Below are 22,148 nucleotides of genomic sequence, written 5' to 3'. Positions count from 1 at the left end.
AGCAGGGTTAAAATGTCAAACAGCAGTTTTTATATAAGATAGATGCTTCAGCAGGAGGCAACCAAGTGATGTGTCTCTATCACATTGATGTTTCTCTCTCTCTGTCTCTCCCCCTCCCTTTCATTCTCTCTAACATCAATGGAAAAATATCCTTCAGTGAAGATTAACAAAAACAATCAAACAAACACAGAACAATACAGATGCCAAAACAAAAACTAGGTCTACAGTAAATGGTTAATGTCATTGTCTTCCTGGGGTTAAAAGAAGGCCCTACAGAAAAAGTTCTTAAATTTAGTTTCTAAAAGGGTAATATTTGTTAAATTTGATTAATGGATATGTGTTTGTTATTAAATTCTTTCTCTAGATGCTTAAATGTTTCATAATGTTTTACTTTGTTTTGATCAGGATTTCCCAAATCTATTTGACCACATAATCATTTTCTTTCTTACAAAATATTTTAAAATTGTTTAAATTCTAAGTAACACATAGAAATATTTCTCTATATATCCCTGGGATTTGATGTTTGAACACTGGATACATATGGAATTTATGTACAAAACAATATTTTGACTTTTAATGGCATTTGGAAACATACTACAATGTTTTTTTAGGATATTATATTCTAGGTAGTATATGTTTCCTTTGAGAATAAGTTTATTTCATTTTTTAAATTTTAATAATACATTTTATTTAATCCAATATATCTAGATTATTATCATGTCTACACTTAACCAATACACAAAAATTGCCAATGAGATATTTTATATTCTTTATTTCACACTGTATTTGACATCAAGTTTTTAATTTATGCTTTTACAACATTTCAATTCTAACGCTAAATTTTCATCAGAGATACTTAATCAGATATACAGATATATCAGATATACAAATATAAATACAGATTGCATTTAGATCTCATGTCACACCTGAAAAAGTATTCACATACCCAGATTGCTCCACGTGTAATTAAATGTTTTCCAATGACCAAATCAAGCTTTAGATTTTAAATTTAAATTAAATTAAAATTTTTGGTTCCTCAGTCATACCAGTCACATTTCAAGTGCTCACTAGCCAAATGTAGCTGGTAGCTGTTGTATCAGATAGTGAAGAACAAGTGTAAATTGGGAAAAGACAGAAGAAGAATACAGAGTGAAAAACTTGGACATTAATTAATTAATTGTTGGGGTTTTTTTGCCTTAAAATTCTATATGTCTGAGAAAAAGCTCACATTAGGTAAATTTTAGAATATCTACCATTGTAAGCATTTGAAATAGTACCACATTAAAATTAAAATTAATGTCTATAGAATGTCCTACTTTGGGTAGGCAAAACAAGATAATTGCTAAGAATAGTCCAGGTGGTGTATCAATATTTAAAACTTTGGAAGAACATGCAGGTTAGCCATGGACTTGGATTGTTCAGTTGTTAAGTATTTTACTCTTTGGAATTCTATCCAAATGGGATATGGTTAAAACTTTCCCTGTTTGGAAGTGAAAGTGTTGTTATACTTTTTTGACACGAGATGTTATATAAAAAGGAATGATTGGTTTAAACAAGGAACAGGAAACTTTTGACCGGTCAAGGTTTCATTTTGAATGAAGAGAATGGCTTCATTATACAACTGAGGTTTACTTTTGAACACATTTAGCCTTCAAGTATATGGGTGTTTGCAGAATTTTCACATGAATATTTCTTAGGAGAATTTGTCAGCAAAAGTGAAGGAAATCATCATCACTTGTCAAGTAGTTTATGGAAATTGTCTAATAATTATGAGCATTTGGAAAAATGTTCAAAATAGTGTTTACATGCTGAGGACTGAATCTTATGCTGAAAGGTGTTTTATAAGTAAATAAACTCATTCTATTCTAGGCTGGAACAATCTATCATTCTAGAGTGGGGTAAAGTTTCTGTGGAAATTGTGTAGGGAAACAAATCCTAAATGTAGAAAACTAGAGTGTGAATCGCAGCTCTGCATAACTGTGTGTTACAGGCCCAATGTTTGTGCCTACACCAAATTCGTCTGTTGAAACCCTAACCCTCAATGAGATGGCATTAGGAGGTGGGGTCTTGGGGAAATAATTAGGATTGGATGAGGTCATGAGGGTGAAGCCCCCTCGATGGGACCAGTGCCCTTAGAGCAGTGGTTCTCAACCTTCCTAATGCTGCGACCCTTTAATACAGTTCCTCATGTTGTGGTGACCCCCAATTTCATTGTTACAAATTGCACATAATTAAAGCATAGTGATTAATCACAAAAACAATATGTAATTATATATGTGTTTTCCGATGGTCTTAGGCAACCCCTGTGAAAGGGTCGTTCGACCCCCAAAGGGTTCACGACCCACAGGTTGAGAACCGCTGCCTTAGAGCAAGATGATTGCTAAGAATAGACAAAAGAGCTTCCTCTCTGCCTTGTGAGGAGACAGCAAGAAGGCAGCCGTTTGCAAGCCAGGAAGAGAACCCTTACTAGAAGGAGTTCAAACTTCATCTCTTCCAACAGGCTCCTCCACCCCGTCAGTATCCCCTCAGTAACACACCCGATGCTCTATCATAGTCAGCGAACAGGAACCCTTCCCAGCCAGCCCACTCTATTTTAGTCCTTCCTTGCTGCTTCTCCCTATGTGGAGATCCTTCTCCGTTTGCAAGACAGGTGCTGATATCCCAATACCAACCTAACACCACAGGGAATTAAGGAATGTATTTATTTCTCACCACGAATATTGTAAATTTGTTTCTGTTGGAACTTGCTTGTTTTGGAGAGCAGAGGGTTACAACATCTTAAAATCATAGAATCTTTATGTCAGAAGGGACTAGCCTAGAGGTCTTTTCTTAGATAAAGCTGGAATCTGCTGATTTCCCCTCTCAGAGATCCTGGTTCTAGCACTTGAGGTCACATGAGAACAAAAATATTTTGCTATGCTCCTCGTGCTTCCGATTATTGTCAGCAGCTCAGTCTCCCCATCCCAAGAGCCATCCCTGGTCCCTTGCAGGAGTATCATTCATTTGCACCTGAATCAGGAGGTGCGAGGAGTGGACAGGAGGCTTGACAAGTCTCAGACTCTAGGAAGACTCTTCTTGCAGCTGCCTCTGTGTTCCTTAACTGGAATCATATACCAGCAGGGCTCATTCCAACCACCTAGAGGCAGAGCAGGCTTCCTTGCATTTGTAATTCTGCTTCCCACTAGGGTGCAAGGTTCCTCTCTCATCTTTCGTCCTCTTTGTTACATCCATTCATTTCTTTCGTGACATGGGCTTCCAGTCCCCTTGCTCACCTTATTAGTTGTTCATGGACCCCTAGATGTTTTTCCTTCCAAAGATTAAAATTCCCCCTGGCACCTAGCAGGTACTGATACACATTGAATAAGAGCATCGAGTAGCCTCATACTTTATACTTATACTAGAAACCAGTGCACAAAAATTCATGCACTGGGGGTGAAGGAGTCCCTCAGCCCGGCCTGCACCCTCTCACAGTCTGGGAGCCTCAGGGGATGTCTGACAGCGGGCCTAAGCCGCTGTCTGGCCTCCCTATGTGGGAGGCAACTGGAGGGCTGATCAGGGGAGGCACAGGCGGTGAGTGGCTGGCCCTGTCCCCCACATCACACCTCTGCTGTTGCTGGTCACCGCCCCCCCCTACCCATCGCCGTCCCCTCCTTCTGCCCGCTGGCATGCACCGTGGCTGGCCTGGTGCCTCCTGCTTGCTGGCCCCACCCACCACTGACCAGTCATTCCGCTGTTGCATATTACGCTTTTATTATATAGGATATAGTTTCACTGGCATATAGTTTTCTTAAAACTTCTTTTTATTCTCCTGTGCTACATCTTTCCAGTTTGGGGGTTAGGATGTCTTGCCCATGAGAATAACCATGCAGCGATTGTCTATGAAATTGAATTAAAAATCCACACTCACCTGTCTGATGTTTTCCCCAGGTTTCCATGTTGGCAAGAGCCTGTGTTTCTTATGGAATTGTTTTCTAGTCTTTGCAAGTATAAATGCATTTAACATTTAAAAATTCTCAATATATATTATACTACAATGGCATGACTTCCTAGGAGAAAGTGAGGTTCATGGTAATTGCACTTAAATTCTTTGCAAAGTTTATTCCACACTGAGAAGTGAAACACTTGTCTTTAAAATATTTCTGGACAATATTCTATGGAATTAGTAAGGTATGACTGTCACTGAGTAGGTGCTTAACAATAAGTGTTAAATGAACTAGTAAATAAATAACTCCCCACATATTGGAAAAGGCATTATATGGCCTTTTTAAGTAGCTCCTGTTTTCTCTACTATATAGACAAGAATGCAAGTGTACCTTTCAGATAAAAGTCTGTCTCCACTTATATAAGAATCTAGCATCTCTATGATGTGTAGGATCCAATTAGATAGAACTTCTAAAAAATTACAGATAATATCCTGTTAGGATTTGTAATTGAAAATAATTTAATCACGTTGATGTGGAAAAGTAAACCCTTTAAACTTAACACTAACAATTACACAATGGCAGTACAGTCGGGGGTCTAGTTTTAACCATTTGGTCATGAATCACAATAGTAATTATAAGCTTTTAGGTATGGCGGAAGCCTTGAGAGATCATCTCATCATAGAGCCTCATTTTGCTGATGAAACAGACTCAGAGGAGTTAGGTCACTGAACTGGGTTGAATAATATCCCCCCCCCCCAAATTCATGTCTACTAGTAACCAGAACCTCAGAATGTGATTTTATTTGGAAATAGGATCTTTGCAGATGTCATTAGCTAAGATGGGGTCACCCTGGAAGAGGGTAGGCCCTAAGTCCAGTGACCGGTGTTTTTATAAGAGACAGGAGAGGGAGATTCAAACATGCCCAGGAGGAATGAAGACCACATGAAGACAGAGGCAAGGGTTGGAGCGAAGCAGCTACAAGCCAAGGAAAGCCAGCGACCACCAGAAGCTAGGAAGAAACAAGGACACCCTGCTGTGCCTGCAGGAGGATGGCCCTGCCAACGCTGTGATCTCACACGTCTAGACGGCAGAACTGTGAGGGAATAGGTTTCTGTTGTATGAAGCCACCCAGTGTGCGGTAGTTGGTTACAGCAGCCTTAGGGAACTGAGCTCGTGACCTTCCCAGGGGCAGTGGTGGTTCTGGAATAAAGGTCCAGGAGATAAAGGCTCGGTCCACCTACAGCAGCTGTGCTCGAAGTTCTCCTGTCTACTTCGTGTGTTGGAGCTTACTAGGCCTTTTTTTTTTTTTAATTTTGTTTTATTGCTTAAAGTATTGCAAAGACTATTACATATGTCTCCTTTTTTTTTCCTCCCCTTGGCCTTCCCCTGGCCTCCCCTACCCCCGTGTCTTGTGTCCATTGGTTATGCTTACCTGCATGCACACAGTGGAGCTTACTAGGTCTTAATGAGTTCTCTTACAGTGTTCAGCCCTTAGGGCGTTGCTTCCTGCCTTTCTCTTTCTCAAAGTCAGGGGTCCTCAAACTATGGCCCGCGGGCCACATGCAAATATTGTATTTGTTCCCGTTTTGTTTTTTTACTTCAAAATAAGATATGTGCAGTGTGCATAGGAATTTGTTCATAGTTTTTTTTTTTAAACTATAGTCCGGCCCTCCAACGGTCTGAGGGACAGTGAACTGGCCCCCTGTTTAAAAAGTTTGAGGTCCCCTGCTCTAAGTTGTTCTTAGGCAATCCTTACACAAATTTTAGTATGTACATTTACCTTAATAAAGCTTATAGTAAATTAATATCTATACTTTCTTCCGGAATAATTACCAGAATTTAGGACACTCTCTAGTGTTAGAATATCAGTATTATCTGATGTTTTGTTCCACCTTGTGTTTTGTTTTGTTTTTAAATATATTTTTTCCTTGATTTCAGAGAGGAAAGGAGAGGGAGAGAGAGATAGAAACATCAGTGATGAGAGAGAATCATTGATCAGCTGCCTCCTGCATGTCCCCTACTGGGGATGAAGCCATCATGTGCCCTTGACCGGAATCGAATCCAGGACCCTTCAGTCCATAGGCTGACGCTCTAGCCACTGAGCCAAACCAGCTAGGGCAAGTTATGGTGCTTTAGATAAAATTCCTATCTTCAGATAAAGTTCCAGCACTTAGATCCCTGCTTCTGCAATGTACGGATTACATTATCATTATTAATAGCAAAAAAATGCTAAGTGGAAGAGTTACATCAAAATTCATATTTTTCAAAATGACCTATTTCTTTCCTTTGTGTTTAGATTTTCTCCAACCTCAATTTAAAAGATATGATCATTTTTGGTCAAGTCTGTCATGCCTGGATGGCAATGATACAAAATAGCACATTGTGGAATCATGTAAGTAGTCCCTACCTGAAGCTGTGTCTTTACTGCCATGTGCTGCTGAACACATGGGGGTATGTCCGAGAAATGTGCCGCTAGGTGATTGTGTCACTGTGTGAACCTCATCGGGTGCGTGCGTTTACACAAACCTGGGTGGCGTAGCCTACTACACACCCAGGCTACATGGTATAACCTATTGCTCCTTGGCTGCAAGCTGGTACAGCATGTTACTGCACAAAACAACATGAGATTAAATCGAGCACAAGAGAAAATGATGCAATTGAAAGATGTGGCAAACACGAGACGTGTGAGGCTGCTGCCTGGCGTAACAGCACCCTGTTTTACAGCGAACTTTTTTTGTGTCTAAGTAGGAGTACACACTAAAACAGCCGTGGGCAAACTACGGCCCGTTTGAAATGAATAAAACTATTGAAAAAAAAGACCGTACCCTTTTATGTAATGATGTTTACTTTGAATTTATATTAGTTCACACAAACACTCCATTCATGCTTTTGTTCCGGCTCTCCGGTCCAGTTTAAGAACCCATTGTGGCCCTCGAGTCAAAAAGTTTGCCCACCCCTGCACTAAAATAATGATAAATAGTATAATAAGTACCTAAAACAGTAACATAGTCACTTATGATCAAGTATTATGTCCTGTGTGTAACTGCATGTTCCATACTTTTATATGACTGGCAGCACAGTTGGGTTGTTTGAAGCAGCATCACCATAAACATGTGAGTAATGTGTTACACCACGGTGTGACAATGGCTACGATGTCACCAGGTGACAGAAATTTTTCAGCTCCATTATAATCTTATGCAACCACCTTCGCACATGTGGTCCGCCATTGACTAAAATATCATTATATGGTGCATGACCGTATTTTAGTTCTTAAAAGAGAATGGGCTGCTATAAGCCAAATGCAGTAGTGACTGCCTTCCTTCCTCTCCCCACTATGTGGCCACCAAGAGTAGGTGCACTTATTTCTCTTGTGCAGGCATGATGAGCCTGAAAGGTGAGATAAAAAGGCAATGTTATTTTAAGAGATACATTATTAGTTTTTTCTAATGTAAATGGTAGAAATAAATTGAATATTATTTTTGGATTGATACAAAGTTCTATTGTACCTGTGAGGCTTACCAGTGCCTAACTCAGGATGCTGCAGAGATAAATGAAAACAATGCAAGTAAAGTTCTGAGTGTAGAGCCTGTATGTAAGGAGCATGAAATAAATATCAACTATATTATTTGTTCAAAAATATAACAAAGCAGCCCTTAATATGGCACAAAGGAAAAAACAGCTGAGCATGAAATAAGGCTAAAATACACAACATGTAAACAAAGCTTGTTCGATATTCTCCGTGTGTTTGCATGCATACAGACACGCATCCACCTAGGCATTTTCTTATATGGACTTCCTAGGCCGGTACCTCTGTACTCTTCCCAGCCTACTATTTTTGTAGTGTTCTTGTAACTTAGAACATGCCTGCGTTTCTCAGTCCAAAAAGACATTGGCGAGAGGTCTCAGCCAACAACCAAAAATAAGCATGTATTATCCCCGATGACTTCTCTATTCTGTTTCATGGATGATGCTTTAATCTCAACAACTATGATCATGTATGCCATCAATCAATTTTGCAGTGGCAACATTTCCTCTGTTGCCTAAAGTTCAATCAACAGCTGACTTTGCCACTGCATTCTGACTGCTGATGATGGGAGGACTCATGATATCATGTGCTTCGACTCACCTATGAATAAAAGGCCAGGGCCATTCTGCAGCAACTCTAAAACTTACACAAAAAACCAGCAGGAGTTGACAACATGTCCGAGGCTCTAGTGTGATAAGTCACCTCAACATTTTTTTATCCCATCAGAGCACCATTCCATTGCTTGGCTGTACTATTGTGCTCTTACCTTGTGCCACAATGGCAAGAAGAAAATGAGCTTCTGTCTTGGGTAACCCATAATGGCTAACAAATTAAGTATTCCTGTCTTAAATTTATTTTTAGTTTAAGGCAGTTACTCTCAAACTTTAGCATGTCTCAGGATCATCTGAAGGGATTGTTAAAACAAATTGCCGGTTGCCACCCACAGAGTCTCAGTAGGGCTGGCGTGGGGCTTGACAATTTTCATTTCCAACAGGTTCCTGGACGATGCTGATGCTGCTGGCCCTAGAGCCACACTCAGAGAATCAAAGTAAAGTGGGGTTTAAAGTAAGAAATCTCCCCCCGCCCGTCTGGCTCAGTGTAGAGCATCAACTATGAACCAGGAGTTACCTCATGTTTCTATTCCTGCTCAGGGCATATGATCCCCAGTAGGGGGCGAGCAGGAGGCAGCCAATCAATGATTCTTTCATCATTGATGTTTCTATCTGTCCCTCCCTGTCTGAAATTAATAATATATATATTAATAAATCTCTTACTTAGTGACAGATTGGGGTGTTACTTTTTTCCTTTGGAAAAACCTTAAAGAAGAAAAAAAACGAATTCAAATGGTCTGGAAGAGAAAGAATATGTACAATATTAATATGAAGACAAATACTTCAGAAGCCTGGCAGAAAAAAAACAGCACTTCTACTTAGAGACCTGACTGGGTAGATGGAGCATATATGAGCACATGGCCATGAATAACAAAGCCAGGATAGGAATTTAAGTTTCATTATGTTCAGCAAATTTCCCTTTCCACAATTCTAGGTTGCCTTTCATGTTCAATTACTTTTTTGCCTTTATTCGTGAATGCTCAATTGTGGCATAACTATAACAAGCATTTTAGCACTAAGAATTGCTTTGTCGAGAAGGCAAAAATTTGAATGTTTATAAACTTACCCTTTCAACTGAAAAATACTACTAATACTATGTTATCAATGTTATTGTTTATCAACTAGCCCTGGCCACTCAGAACTCACATACACCTCTGTGCTCTTCAATTTTACATACACTCAGCCAGGTCCATTCAGGCGATTCTTTTCTCTAGAATAACGTCCAAATTATGACTTACGAAAGGTCATTATAACCGCACACTCTAAATTGTCTTTCCTGTGGTCAAGGACCCAGCATATAGTCTGTGCTCATAAAACAAAAGGCAGACATATTAACCCAGATTGCATTGCCACCGAAGTGGGGGAGGGCAGCCTTGGGCTCACTTGAGATGATGGGGGTGTCCAGTCCACTCCAAGATAACTGATCGGGTTGGGGTGGATGTGAGGCTGCCAACCCTCACAGCTGTTGACCTGGACCAGACATTTTGAATTTGTTTGTAATTAAACCTAGGAATGACCATGAAAAACAACAAGAACAAAAGCCCCCCAAATGAGTGATATTATAAAAAATGTTTTAGTCCTTGATGCTTTAAAAATATTTTAAAATTTTATATGCCTAAGATCTTTTTATTTCTTGATATCATCTGTTTATCCTTTTTAGATTGATTTTTCCTCAGTAAAACACACAAACATAGATAAATATGTAGTGTATACGCTGCAACGGTGGCGTCTCACTGTGCTGCGCTTGAATTTTCGTGGTTGTCCTCTCCGACTGAAAGCTTTGCGATTTGTCAGTAAGTATGTTAATTACAACTGTTTTGCTTTCTTGTATTTTAATTAAACAAATGTAAAGAAAAGTAAAAAGAAAATGGAAACCTCGGTTACAGTCTTAGGCCATAAGAATGCCAATTACACAAGTATAAAAAGCTTATAATGTGGTCAGCTCTTACTGGATTGTATATCCTAGGAGCTGACTCTTTCTCTATTCTAATTGATCACTTTTTGTGTATGTCTAGCATGTGTTTATCTATATATCATCAATTTATCTCCTAACATAAATAGTAGAAGAACATAGTCTCATTTTAAAAGTTCTAACAATATATAGTAAAAGCAAAATTTCTCTCAAACTCATACACTTACTAAAAGATACTCAATCTTATGTTTTCTGTTTTCTAAACATGTATTTACATATATGTGACTAAAAAGACAGTTAAAATTTTTAACATGAAAGAGGCCATATTAGTTTATATTTTCCTTTGTCTCTTAGGAATATCTTATTCCTAAGTAATGCCAATACTTAGAGATCTACCAAATTATTTTATTATTATTATCTTTTAATTTATCTTTATTGTTGAAAGTATTACAGAAGTCCCCTTTCCTGCTCTTCCCCCGCCCACCCCATGAACCCCCTTACACAATGAAATAATTACTCGGCCATAGAAAAGAATGAAATCTTACTATTTGTGACAGCCTGAATGGAACTAGAGGATAGTGTGCTAAGTGAAATAAGTCAGACGAGAAAGACAGGTGCCAGACGATTTCACTTACATGTAAAACCTAAAGAACGATATAAATGAACAAACAAAACAAAAACAGATTCATAGATACAGGGAACAGACTGATGGTTGCCAGAGGGGAGGGGGCTTGAGGGGCTCAGTGAAAAAGGTGAAGGGATTAAGAAGTACAGATTGGTTATCAACTGTATTTTACTTCCCAAAATAATTATTGGGAAGGAAAGCACAGCACAGGGAATATAGCCAATAATCTACACTAATAAAAGAGAAAAATGGTAATTGGCATACGACGATACCCTTTTCATTGGCTAATCAGGGCTATATGCAAATTAACTGCCAACTAAGATTGGCAGTTAACTGCCAACAAGATGGCGGTTAATTTGCATATGTAGGCACAATGCAGGGAGGCGAAAGGGAAAGCAGGAAGAAGCCCCCTGCCACTGACAGTGATCGGAAACCCAGCGGGGAGCTAAGAGTTGGGGGGCAGGGCAAAGGTGGCCCTGGGGCCGCCTTTGCCCTGCCCCCCAGCCATGATCGGAGAATCAAGCGCCTTTGCCGCCCTGGCCAGTGATAGCAGGAAGTAGGGGTGGAGCCAGCGATGGGAGCTGGGCACGGTTGAAGCTGGCAGTCCCAGGAGCTAGGGGTCCCTTGCCTGGGCCTAAAGCGGAGCCCACGATCGCGGGGCCGCTGCAGCTGCGGGTCCCCGCTGCCCGGGCCGGACGCCTAGGCCAGAGGCGTTAGGCCTGGGCAGGGGCGGAGCCTGCAACCGCGGGGAGCTGGGGGTCCCCTGCCCAGGCCTGACACCTCTGCCAGAGGCCTCAGGCCTGGTCAAGGGGCCGATCTGGTGATTGGTGATCGGAGGGTGATGAGGGTCAACTCCTCTGGCCGAGGCATCAGGCCAGGGCTGGGGGCTGAGCCGGGGATTGGGGGGATATGATGGTCCCCTTGCCCAGGCCTGAAGCCTGGGTCAGAGGCGTCAGGCTTAGGCGGGGGGTGGAGCAAGCGATCAGAGGGAGATGGGGGTCCCCTGCCCAGGCATGATTCCTGGGCCAGAGGCCTCAGGCCTGGGCGGGGGCCAGAGCCAGTGATCGGGGGGAGATGGGGGTCCCCTGTCCAAGCCTGACACCTCTGGCGGAGGCGTCAGGCCTGGGCAAGGGGCCGATCCTGCGATTGGAGGGTGATGGGGGTCAATGCCTGAGGGCTCCCAGTATGTGAGAGGGGGCAGGCTGGGCTGAGGGACACTCCCCCGACACACACACCCAGTGCACGAATTTCGTGCACCGGGCCCCTAGTCTATAATAATAAAAGTGTAATCTACTGATTAGACTGGACGACCTTCCGGATGAAGCCGGGGCTGCGAGGGAAGCCGGTGCCGGCAGCCAGGGGAAGGAAGGCCTACTCTTGTACGAATTTTGTGCATTGGGCCTCTAGTGTTCTAATAACGATGCCCTGTGCCAGGTGGGTACTGGAAATATCAGGGGGAACACTTTGTGAAGTTTATGACTGTGACCACTGTACTGTACACCTGAAACTAATACAAAATAATATTGGATTTCAACTGTAATAAAACAATAATAAAGCGCACTCTGCAGTCCTGCACAGCAGAAAGGGCTTTCAGCGGTTCTCCACCTTCTGGCCCTTTAAATACAGTTCCTCAGGTTGTGACCCAACCATAAAATTATTTTTGTGGCTACTTCATAACTGTAATGTTGCTACTGTTATGAGTCGTCATATAAATATCTGATATGCAGGATGGTCTTAGGCGACTCCTGTGAAAGGGTCGTTCGAAGGCCAAAGAGGGCGCGACCCACAGGTTGAGAACTGCTGGCTTAGGTGGCCCTGAATCCTAGCTCTGCCACCTGTCAGCACTGTGACTTTGTCCAAGTTACCTAAGCCTTGTGTTTCTCATTAGAAAAGGCAGATAATATTACCTATCTCAGAGGACTCTTTGATGAATTAGAAATAGAATATGTGAAGCTCTTAATATAGTGTCTGGCATCTAGCAGGTACTTAAGAAATGCTCATTACTATTTGTCCTATCCCATTTCCTGTGTTTTGGGAATTGGTGCAAGTATCAAATAAGACCAGTTGATAAACATTTTAGGAGTATCTTGATATGAGAAATAAAAATGTATTCAACTCCATGTGAGTAAGAAATCTGTATAAAAAGGAAAGAGTGGGACTTTTAGGAATATGTACATATTTCTTTCATTTTACTTTTCTTTCTAATAGTACAGCTGACTATTAAAATGCAAACTGGCTTGGGGTGTGGGGTGTCGGGGGGCTAGAGGAGGTCAATGGCAGGGGGGAAGGGAGAACATATGCAACCCCTTCAACAATAAAGATTTTTAAAAAATACAAACTGATGGGTCAGGTTCCAGGTATTTCCTCCTTTTTGGGGGGATCTGTTGCTCTCAGTGAGTTAATTTTAACCTGCAAACCCAAATGATAGGGCCTCTTAGGCACCAGCCCTCTCTCATTCCCTTCGATATAACTTTTTCTTTTTTGTTTCTGCTTTTATCCCAAATCCTGCCCTGAGTCCGAATTTCACTCTTTGTTTTATGCTCCTTGAACGACCAGTTTAGCAGGAAGGGCTCAGCCCCTTCCCCTTAACAGATGGCTTCCTAGTCTGAATGCTATTGAAAAACCAGCTCTGTTTTCATTTTCGCTGTATTTACACCTCTCCGGGGCTCATGATTCACATCGTCTGCAGCCCCTCCTCATTTTCTGACCTGCCTCCCACATAATTCTCGGATTCTCTACTGTTGCTTGGGACAGTTCTCCTTCAGGTCTAGCTTGACAGTTTGGCAAGAATCAACGAAGAGTAGCTGAGGATTTGGAATGCACAAGAATCAGAAATGGAAATTTATTCAATGTATAAGCTGACTTGTTGAAAACAGGTGGGGGTGGGGACGGGGTGAGGACGGAGGGGAGAGAATGACATTCTATTATTACCAGGCATTTGTATCTTTTCATTTCGATTGTGTTTAGATATGTCTGTACAGCTATCAAGAGGCATGTAAAAACGAACATTTTAAAAATTATTTTTAAAAAGCAGTAAAAACATTTCTAACAGGACATTATGCAACGCTAATGTCATTAGAAGCCCTCTTCTGCAGGCTGCTAGCTTGGAATCATCATCAAAGGCTGTTCTGCAAAGAGGCAGGCAAACAGGATGAGAGTATTTCCTTGATGACTCTAATAATAAAAAATAATTAAAGAAACCTTCCTTTAGTTGGATAACCCTGCATAAATAGGCAACACAGTCAATCAAAATGTAAACATGTGGTTTTTTTGACACCAGTACAGCAAATATGTAACTACCTGCAACCGGAAGAGTCTCTAGATTACCCCACTATAGTGATTCTTACACTTTGCTTCTTTGCTGCGTGCTCCCTATGTACCTTTTCCCACTCATCCTCTTCCGTGTCCTGGTCAAAGGTTTCCGGGTACGCTGGCAGTTTGTCTTTGGGGCATTCTTCATAGTAGCTCCGAACGTATTTCCCCACAGACCACCCCTTGTGTTCCTCAGGCGTTTTGCATTCCAGGCCGTTATAGTAGGCGTTGTAGTGGTGCTTCAACCAGTAGTAGAGGTAGTGGATGTTGTAGTCACATCTCCAAGGGTTATCTCGGAGCCACAAGAGTTTCAAAAAGTACAAGTCTTCTAATACTCCATAGTCGAAGTTTTGCAGGCTGTTGTTTGATAAATCTAACTCTTCTAAATGTGTGAGTCCTAAAAAAGCAGCTAGAAACAGAAAATATTTATTAAACCAATGAGTAATTTATTGGGTTAAATGCAATTGCGTGCTGTTTATAAGAACACATACGTTAAAAATAAGAGACTGAATTTGTCCTGTTGAAAAGAAAATCTTTTATCCCCTCCTTTTTCTCAGAGCACATACTTCAGAAAACTTGTAATGCGAAGGACTTTCTCCTCTCTTTGAAGTGTGTACATATCCTTTGGAAGACTAAGGCCTTTTGTCAGTTTTATGAGTCAGAATGTCTTTCTCAAGGACCTGGAGCCCCCCTCCTTGAAATGTAATCATGAAGAAAGATAGCACCCCCCTCTCCCAGTTTCTGTTGGCGGGTAAGAGCCTTGCTCTAAGTTGCAAAACTACCTCTTGTCATAAAGATACAAGTTTGTTTTCCTCTTGATAAAGCCAGTTCACTAACACAGTTGGTCACCTCAATCACCAGGTGAAGTGAGGATTAACTGTGTGTGACAAATGCTGCTGTCAAGTCCTCTTACTGAAGGACTAGCTGTCACTTATCCTGACACATGTATGCTTTGGATTGTATCTGCTTGGCGATGCAAAATGTGAGGTTTTTTTTTTCTGTCTCTGCAATCTCTTAGCGGATTGCCTGTGATGTGCATCACCGTCTGGTTTAATGCTTTTTTCTTTCTCTACTATTTTTGTGGAGGGGATTCCTGTGTTGGGAGAACATTTTATGGTGCCCCCCCCCCAATTATTTATTTATTTTTAATCTTTATTGTTGAAAGTATTACATATGTCCCCTTTTTCCCCCATCAACCCCCTCCAGCCCATCCCTGCTCCCGCCCCAGGCCCTCCCCTCCTCATTGTCTGCATCCATAGGTTATGCAAAAATGCATACAAGATCTTTGGTTGATTACCTCCCACCCACCCACTGTCCCCTGCCTTCCAATGAACAAAATAAACAGATGAACGGAGTGGATCCAGAGACATGGAAGCATGGAACAGGGGCATTTTGGTTTTAATCGTATTTTCCTAACAGTACATGCATCCAAACGAGAAGTGCTAAAATACATTTTTACTCAGACAAAGCTTTCCCCTGGATTAAATGGACTAGGACACAATATTTTATATGCTTAAAATCAGTTTTAAGTTAGCTTTCTAAAAGATGTATTTTGGGCTCACGTGCATTTTTATGCTCACTGGAAAGATGCCACAAAATTGGCATGAATTAGGAAAATATTTCAAATGTAAGATAAATGCATATTATATAAATGCATAAAACATGAAATTGTGTCTGGTGATGATTTGAAAGCTCCCTGGGATATCAGTAAACTCTGAAAAATGTCAAAAAACAGCCTTTTCCCAGGTTAGAGGGAGGGAATTATATTCCTGTAGATATTTCTGTAGAGTCTAAAAACAAAACAATTTTATCAACATTTCGAAAACATCTGGTTGTGTGTTTGGCAGACTATGGTAGGGGGTAGCTATCAGCTTTGGATCAGAGGTATTTAATTCTGCTGGGGAATGGATACTTAAAACAAATATCAAAGACGTAACACAAAATAAGACAACAAGAAGCTTTATTTTTTCTTTTAAAGTAAACAAATTCAAACCTAGATTATCCCTATTTTAGTTGATGTGGACTGACCCTAAAATTTATCGTTCAATCCCAATTTCAAATATTTTGCATCGATTTCAAACATTTTCTCATTGCTGTTATTAAATACTCTTGTTAGAGCATAAAGTGTTCTTATTTTGAATTTGGAAAACATGTCCTCATACTAATACCATCAAGCATTTTCATATCATTTGTTCTCAGACAACACCCATAATCCCCCCTCAAAAATAACTCTATTTTAGTACAAAGCAAATAATTGGGGGTGTGGGGTGGGGAGAGCAGGCGGTAGAAAGGAGCAAAAGGTCAGCTCTTTGTCATCTTTGTTCTGAAGATACTGCATTTTTTTCTATTTGCTAAGATTTGTGAGTCAATGATCTCAACAATTTACTTTTCTTAAAACAAGTCAGCCCTTCAGATTGAAAGCATGTGTAAACATTCCTAGATTTTATTTTGAAAGCACTACAGTTGTTACTGAAACCATCTGAATCCAGGCACGTTGAAAAGCTAGTTTTCATTTGTTTCTTAAGGGAGGTAAAACCCCTAGTAGAGTGTCTTCTTTCCCTGTCTTTACAATAATATCTGTAATTTATGAGATTGTCGTTCACGCCTCCTAAAGACTGGCAGATCCTACTGCATTTGTGTATCCACCAGCACAAGTCGTTAAGTAAGCCTACTTTGGCAGGGTTTCATCTCAAAGGCCTCAAAATATAGAAGATCTTTTATTTTAAAACTCCTTTAGATCATTTAAAGTGCTGAGATACTTTTTTGTTCCAGAAGATAAAGAAAAGTGGTTGGCATTTGGTAGGTGTTCAATACACATTTGCTAATGTAGAAAATACTTTCCTGGGATTGAATTGAACAAAGGAGAAAGAATACTACTGCTGCATTTTACAGTGTGTGTCAGCAAGGAAAACACAGTGGGTGAACAACATTACAGGCCTTCAGGAAAGAAATTCCCAGCGGTGGAAAAGGAGTCCTCTCAATTATAAGAACTTCATAACTGATGAGAGGAAAATATCCTTAGAAGTACAACAAATCCATTTTGTACTATTACCTATTTCTGTGTTGTCATCTCTTATTTTTCTCCGGTTTTCTTTATATAATGTAGCTTTATTGTAATTAAAATATTGTTTGCATTATTATGCACTACTTTAATAAATGTAACTTAAAGTCTCTTTTAGAGATAGCTCTAAAACTTGTTTTCATGGGTACTTTTTTATGGTTGTTGTTGATCCTCACCCGAGGATATTTTTCCATTGATTTTTAGAGAGAGTGGAAGGGAAGGGGAGAGACAGAGAAACGTCGATGTAAGAGACACACATCAATTGGCTGCCTCCCACACTCGTCCCTACTAGGGCTGGGGATGGAGCCTGCAACCGAGTTGTGTGTGCCCTTGATGGGAATCAGTCCCAGGACCCTTCAGTTCGCAGGCCAACACTCTATCCACTGAGCCAAACCGGCTAGGGCTGCGTGGATACTTTTGATAGTTGGTTAGTCAAGATCAGAAGGAAATTAGACACTTGACCAGGGACCTGGGACATGGCATGCTTGTCGCGAGGGTCTTTGGTTCTCCTGGAGCAAAAGAAGGTCCCCACCTCCAGGTTCTTCACCCTGTGGCCTGGCTGGCCTGCACATGAGCATGATTATTGCTTCATTTGGGAGAAGAGTTGTCTCTGTAGCAATCTTACTCACTGTGAAGTGAAAGTTGCTTTGACCTCACAATTTAAAGATACTCCCAAGTTTACATCATCTGTACAGACTATATATAAGTGTAGCGTATTGTTGTTCCCTTGAGAAATGTTTAAAAATTATGGTTTCTTAATATTTTGAAACCATGTTATAAATACTAAAATATACCTGTGTAGTTCTAGAACATTCACTTTCAATTTTCACTTCTATATTGTTAAAATCTTAATGTTCTGTTAATATCATTAAGTTACCATTAAGAAAAGCAGAAAATTGTGCTCACAATGTTTGACATTAACATTGCACTTTTAATAGTATTAATAACCGTTTTTTATAGATAAGACTTTTCAAATTGAAATTGCACTGTGAAGGCACGTAGAATATGTATGTTACAAATCTGACTAATATTGCAGCAATTCCCAGTTCTTTCTAAATCCATTGTGTAATTCACCACTCTTGTTTTTGCCAGAGGCTTGCTTAGAAAATGGAGAAGAGATTTGAAAGATGGGAAGAACTGATCTTGATCTAGGATTAGATAAAATATGACTGGCTCTGGTTTGAGGACATTTTATCTTAATTTATGAACTTGGTGCTTAGCAGATTGTTTTAAATTTACTTTAAACAAGTTTTTTTTTTAAGTCCTACTTTAAACAAGTTGGAACTTAATGAATAGCAAAGAAAATGCCAAATCTGAATTTCCCTTTAAAAATCACGTTTAGAATTTCACTAGCCATATATTCTTTTTGTATTCTATAAAACACTCTTATTTGAACTAATTAAACAACTGTTGCTCAGTAACATATAGTATTACATACTTCATAAAACATTTCTGCAAATATTTCTGAGTGCTAAGCAAGTTTTAACCTAATCTAATCTAACTAAACAAGTTCTAATTAAACAAATTCTAAACTGATCACATTTAATTTAAATCCAAACACCTTATTATATAGTTTTTTAAAAACTAAATTGTATTTGCTATAAATGTTGCCATAGGAATTAAAAACAGATGACACCTGTCACCGGTTCAAAGGGCTTGTCTGTGGGACTTACCAGGATCGATGAATTCGATGCCATTGCTGCTAAGGTTTAATTTCTTTAGCTCATGAACATCTTCAAACTCCTTGGGCCGAAGTAGGTTGATTTTATTGTACGACAAGTCAAGTTTAACAATATCTGGAGGGATATTGTTTGGAACTTTCTTCAACTCTGGAAACATTAATAATATTCAGGTTATCAAGCCTCCTCTCGCTCCCTTTTGCTCTTAAATTCTTACACCTGTGTGACTGAAGCATCAGCTCTTACAGAGAAAAGGACCGCTAAAGCCAAAGAACGCCCCCAAAGAACAAGCCTTAGCGCGTGCCAAATTCTACCAAAGCCTGTGAGCCAAGAGCATGACACTTAAGGAGCCGCTCATTGCCGAGCTGTTCAGAGAAACTTCCGCAAGGCAGCGGCGAGAAATCAAGGGAACAAGAGGCAACACAGCTCAGTTGGCTCAGTCATCAGGGGAAGCCCACGGTGGGTTCAGGCCTCCTGCCCATAGAATCACCAGGAAGCTTAAAAAAAGAAAAGAAAAAGAAGAAAGCTAAAATGAAACGCAGCAGTTCCAACCTTCTATTTGCGTTTTTACTAGAAATTATTGCCTCTTTGGTGCATCTTTATTTTATCCTTCTCCTCAGCCCAACAAATAAGCTCAGGTCTCTCCACCCTAAAAAATCAAACAAACAGCTTGGTGACCCTCAAGCTGTTATCTTATTTCTCCTTTTCTTGGATGCTAACATGCCAGAGAGAGTCGTCCTGACTTGTTGCCTGTGCACCTCATCTCGCACTTATTCTCTGAATTCTTTGATTCAGTTTATGCTCCATCACTGCCGGGCTCTTCCCAGGGGACAGCAGTGCCGGAACAGTACCAGTAGGCACACTAGGGCCAAGGCTGCTGCTACCACAGGCCACGCCTCTGGAAGGGGCGGCCAGGTGATAGGTTAATAGGAAACCAAGGCTCACCTCTTGTATCTCCTACTCTTTACGTCTGTCTTTAAACCATGCTTTTTTAAAAATATGAAGTGTGTTTATTTTATATTTTAGCGTAATGCTTGCCCTTTCTCTTATCCCTTTGGAAAATATTCTGAAGAGATTTTATCCCAAATAAATAAAATCAGAAATGAAAGAGGTGAATTAAGTAGGGCAAGTAAAGTCAGGTTCCTTTTCTGTTCCCACAAAAGGAAACTAGAAGAAACAAATAAAATGTCCAGATTCACTGATACTTGAGAAATAGCATGGCCCCAAAACTTCCTGAATAAGTAGAGATGCTTTGAACTGGGTAGAGTAAAATAAATGCATGAAAGGTGGTAGCCATTTATCCATAATGCCCCTTCTGGTACAGAATAATTTAATTGTTGATAAATTCTCCCAAATATATATATATATATCTATATCTCCCTCTGTTATTTATGATTTCTTAATCCATAGTATAGATACTTTCAAAAAGACTCAGGCTTATCCCTCCCTCCCCACATCCCACTTTTTTGTTGTTGTTGTTAATCTTCACCTGAGGATATTTTTTCTATTGCTTTTCAGAGAGAGTGGAAGAGGGAGGGAGGGGAAGAGAGGGAGAGAGAGAAAGAGAAACATCCACATTAGGGACACAGATGGACTGGTTGCCTTCCACACCCACCCCACCTGGGGGCAGGAATTGAACCCAGCCCAGGTACCTGTCCTTGACTGGGAATCAAACCCACAGGGTTTGCACAGGGTCTAAGCTCTAACAACTGTGCACACCGGCCAGGGCTTTCTCCACTTTTAACAGCTCAGAATCCATGGTCTTTAATGGGATGATATTGGTAGTTCTTTCTTTAGTATCCTTTTTTTCCCCTCTGTTAAATTTGCTTTCTCTTTTTGATGGGATCTTAGTATCAATGTGCAGGAACTGTTCTAAGTTCTCTAACAAGTATTAAATGACAAGAACCCTATGAGCTAAGCAGCATTATTATCATTTTATTGTCTTTAAAATATTTTTTATTGATTTTTTTTTAGAGAGAGAGAGAGAAAGGAAGGAAGAGGGAGAGAGAGAGAGAGAAACATCAGAAACATCGATCAGCTGCTTCCTGTATGCACCCCGACCAGTGATCAAACCTGCAACCTAGGCATATGCCCTGACTGGGAATTGAACTGGTGAACTTTCGGTGCATGGGACGACACTCAGCCAACTGACCCACATCAGCCAGGGCATATTATCCTTTTATAGATGAAGAAACTCAGGCACAACTTGCCCACAGTCACATTCGTAGGAATTAAACATAAACATATTCGCCCAGAATCTATGCTTCTAACCACTATGCTCGGCTACCTATGCATGGCACCTATCTGTTGTTTCATTGGTGTTTTTCCACCTGCTTAGAATCCTCAGGGTTGCCATGTAGGGTGAAATAGGGGAAGGGGAGAACTGGGGTCAGTCAATATATTGGGATGGCCATGAGACCTTTCTGGCTCTGTACGTATTTAAAATAACATCTCCCTGCTTTCAAGTGGGTAATAATAATAATAATAATAATAATAGTACCATCATTCCTTGCTTTTTCTCAACAGTAGTTATCAACTACCCTAGTATACATTTCAGTGGTATTTTTTTTTTTTCATTTCTTACCCCCTCCTCACCATGGAAGCTTCATGAGGAAGGCTTAGAACAATGCCTAATCCTATATAATAAACCCTTAATACGCAAATCTGAATGGCAGAATGACCGGAGGAAGGACCAGTCATTATGGTGTGCACTGACCACCAGGGGGCAGACGCTCAATGCAGGAGCTGCCCCCTGGTGGTCCGTGTGCTCCCACAGTGGGAGTGCCACTCAGCCAGAAGCCGGGCTCATGGCTGGTGAGCACAGCAGTCGTGGTGGAAGCCTCTCCCGCCTCCACTGCAGGTGGGTGATAAGGAGCGAGGGTGTCCTGGACTGCGAGAGCCCTGGACTGTGAGAGCCATGGACTGTGAGAGGGTTGTCTGACTGCCAGCTTAGGCCTGATCCCCGGGAGGACAGACATCCAGCAGGTGGACATCCCCCAAGGGGTCCCAGACTGGAGAGGGCACAGGCCGGGCTGAAGAACCCCCCCTCACCCTTCAGTGCACGAATTTCATGCACCGGGCCTCTAGTATATCATAAATAAATAGATGGTATGTGGCAGACACCTTTTAAAATGGCACCTAATGATCCTTTCTACTGCTATTCATACCCTTGTGTAAAACCTTCCCCTTGAGTATGGGTTGAACCTACTGATTTGCTTCTAACAATGCAGCAGATGTGATGGGATGTCCCTTCCGTAATTAGGTTACAAGAAATTGTGACTTTTGCTCTGCTAGCAGACTCTCTGTTGCTGGTTTTGATGATGCAAGTTGTTATGGTGGAGAGGCTCACATGGCAAGGAATTCAAGGTGGCCTCTGGCCAGTAGCTGGCAAGGAATTCAGGTCCTCAGTCCAACAGCTCTTAAGGAATCAAATTCTGCTAGCAGCTGTATGAGCTTGGAAGGGAATCCTTTCCCAGTTCAGCCTTCAGATGAGATCACA

General features: G+C 40.9%; 2 protein-coding genes across 2 annotated transcripts in view; one reads left to right on the top strand and one right to left on the bottom strand.

The window, feature by feature from the left end:
- Positions 1–22,148, top strand: part of FBXL13 (F-box and leucine rich repeat protein 13) — a 166,852-nt gene that overhangs the window by 43,584 nt on the left and 101,120 nt on the right. Inside the window, exons 8-9 of the mRNA XM_059711281.1 lie at positions 6,220–6,315; positions 9,721–9,853. Coding sequence (XP_059567264.1) covers positions 6,220–6,315; positions 9,721–9,853 — 229 coding nt within the window. The remainder of the gene's footprint in view (positions 1–6,219; positions 6,316–9,720; positions 9,854–22,148) is intronic.
- The window catches only part of LRRC17 (leucine rich repeat containing 17), a 29,972-nt gene continuing 21,239 nt past the window's right edge, over positions 13,416–22,148 (bottom strand). Inside the window, exons 3-4 of the mRNA XM_059712753.1 lie at positions 18,644–18,799; positions 13,416–14,318 (exon numbers count right to left, since the gene is read on the bottom strand). Coding sequence (XP_059568736.1) covers positions 13,921–14,318; positions 18,644–18,799 — 554 coding nt within the window. The 3' untranslated portion in view covers positions 13,416–13,920. The remainder of the gene's footprint in view (positions 14,319–18,643; positions 18,800–22,148) is intronic.

The sequence above is a fragment of the Myotis daubentonii genome, chromosome 10 (genome assembly GCF_963259705.1).
Source record: "Myotis daubentonii chromosome 10, mMyoDau2.1, whole genome shotgun sequence".
Lineage (NCBI taxonomy): Eukaryota > Metazoa > Chordata > Mammalia > Chiroptera > Vespertilionidae > Myotis > Myotis daubentonii.
The sequence above is the reverse complement of the archived record's forward strand: the minus strand, read 5'-3'. Positions and strand labels throughout refer to the sequence as shown.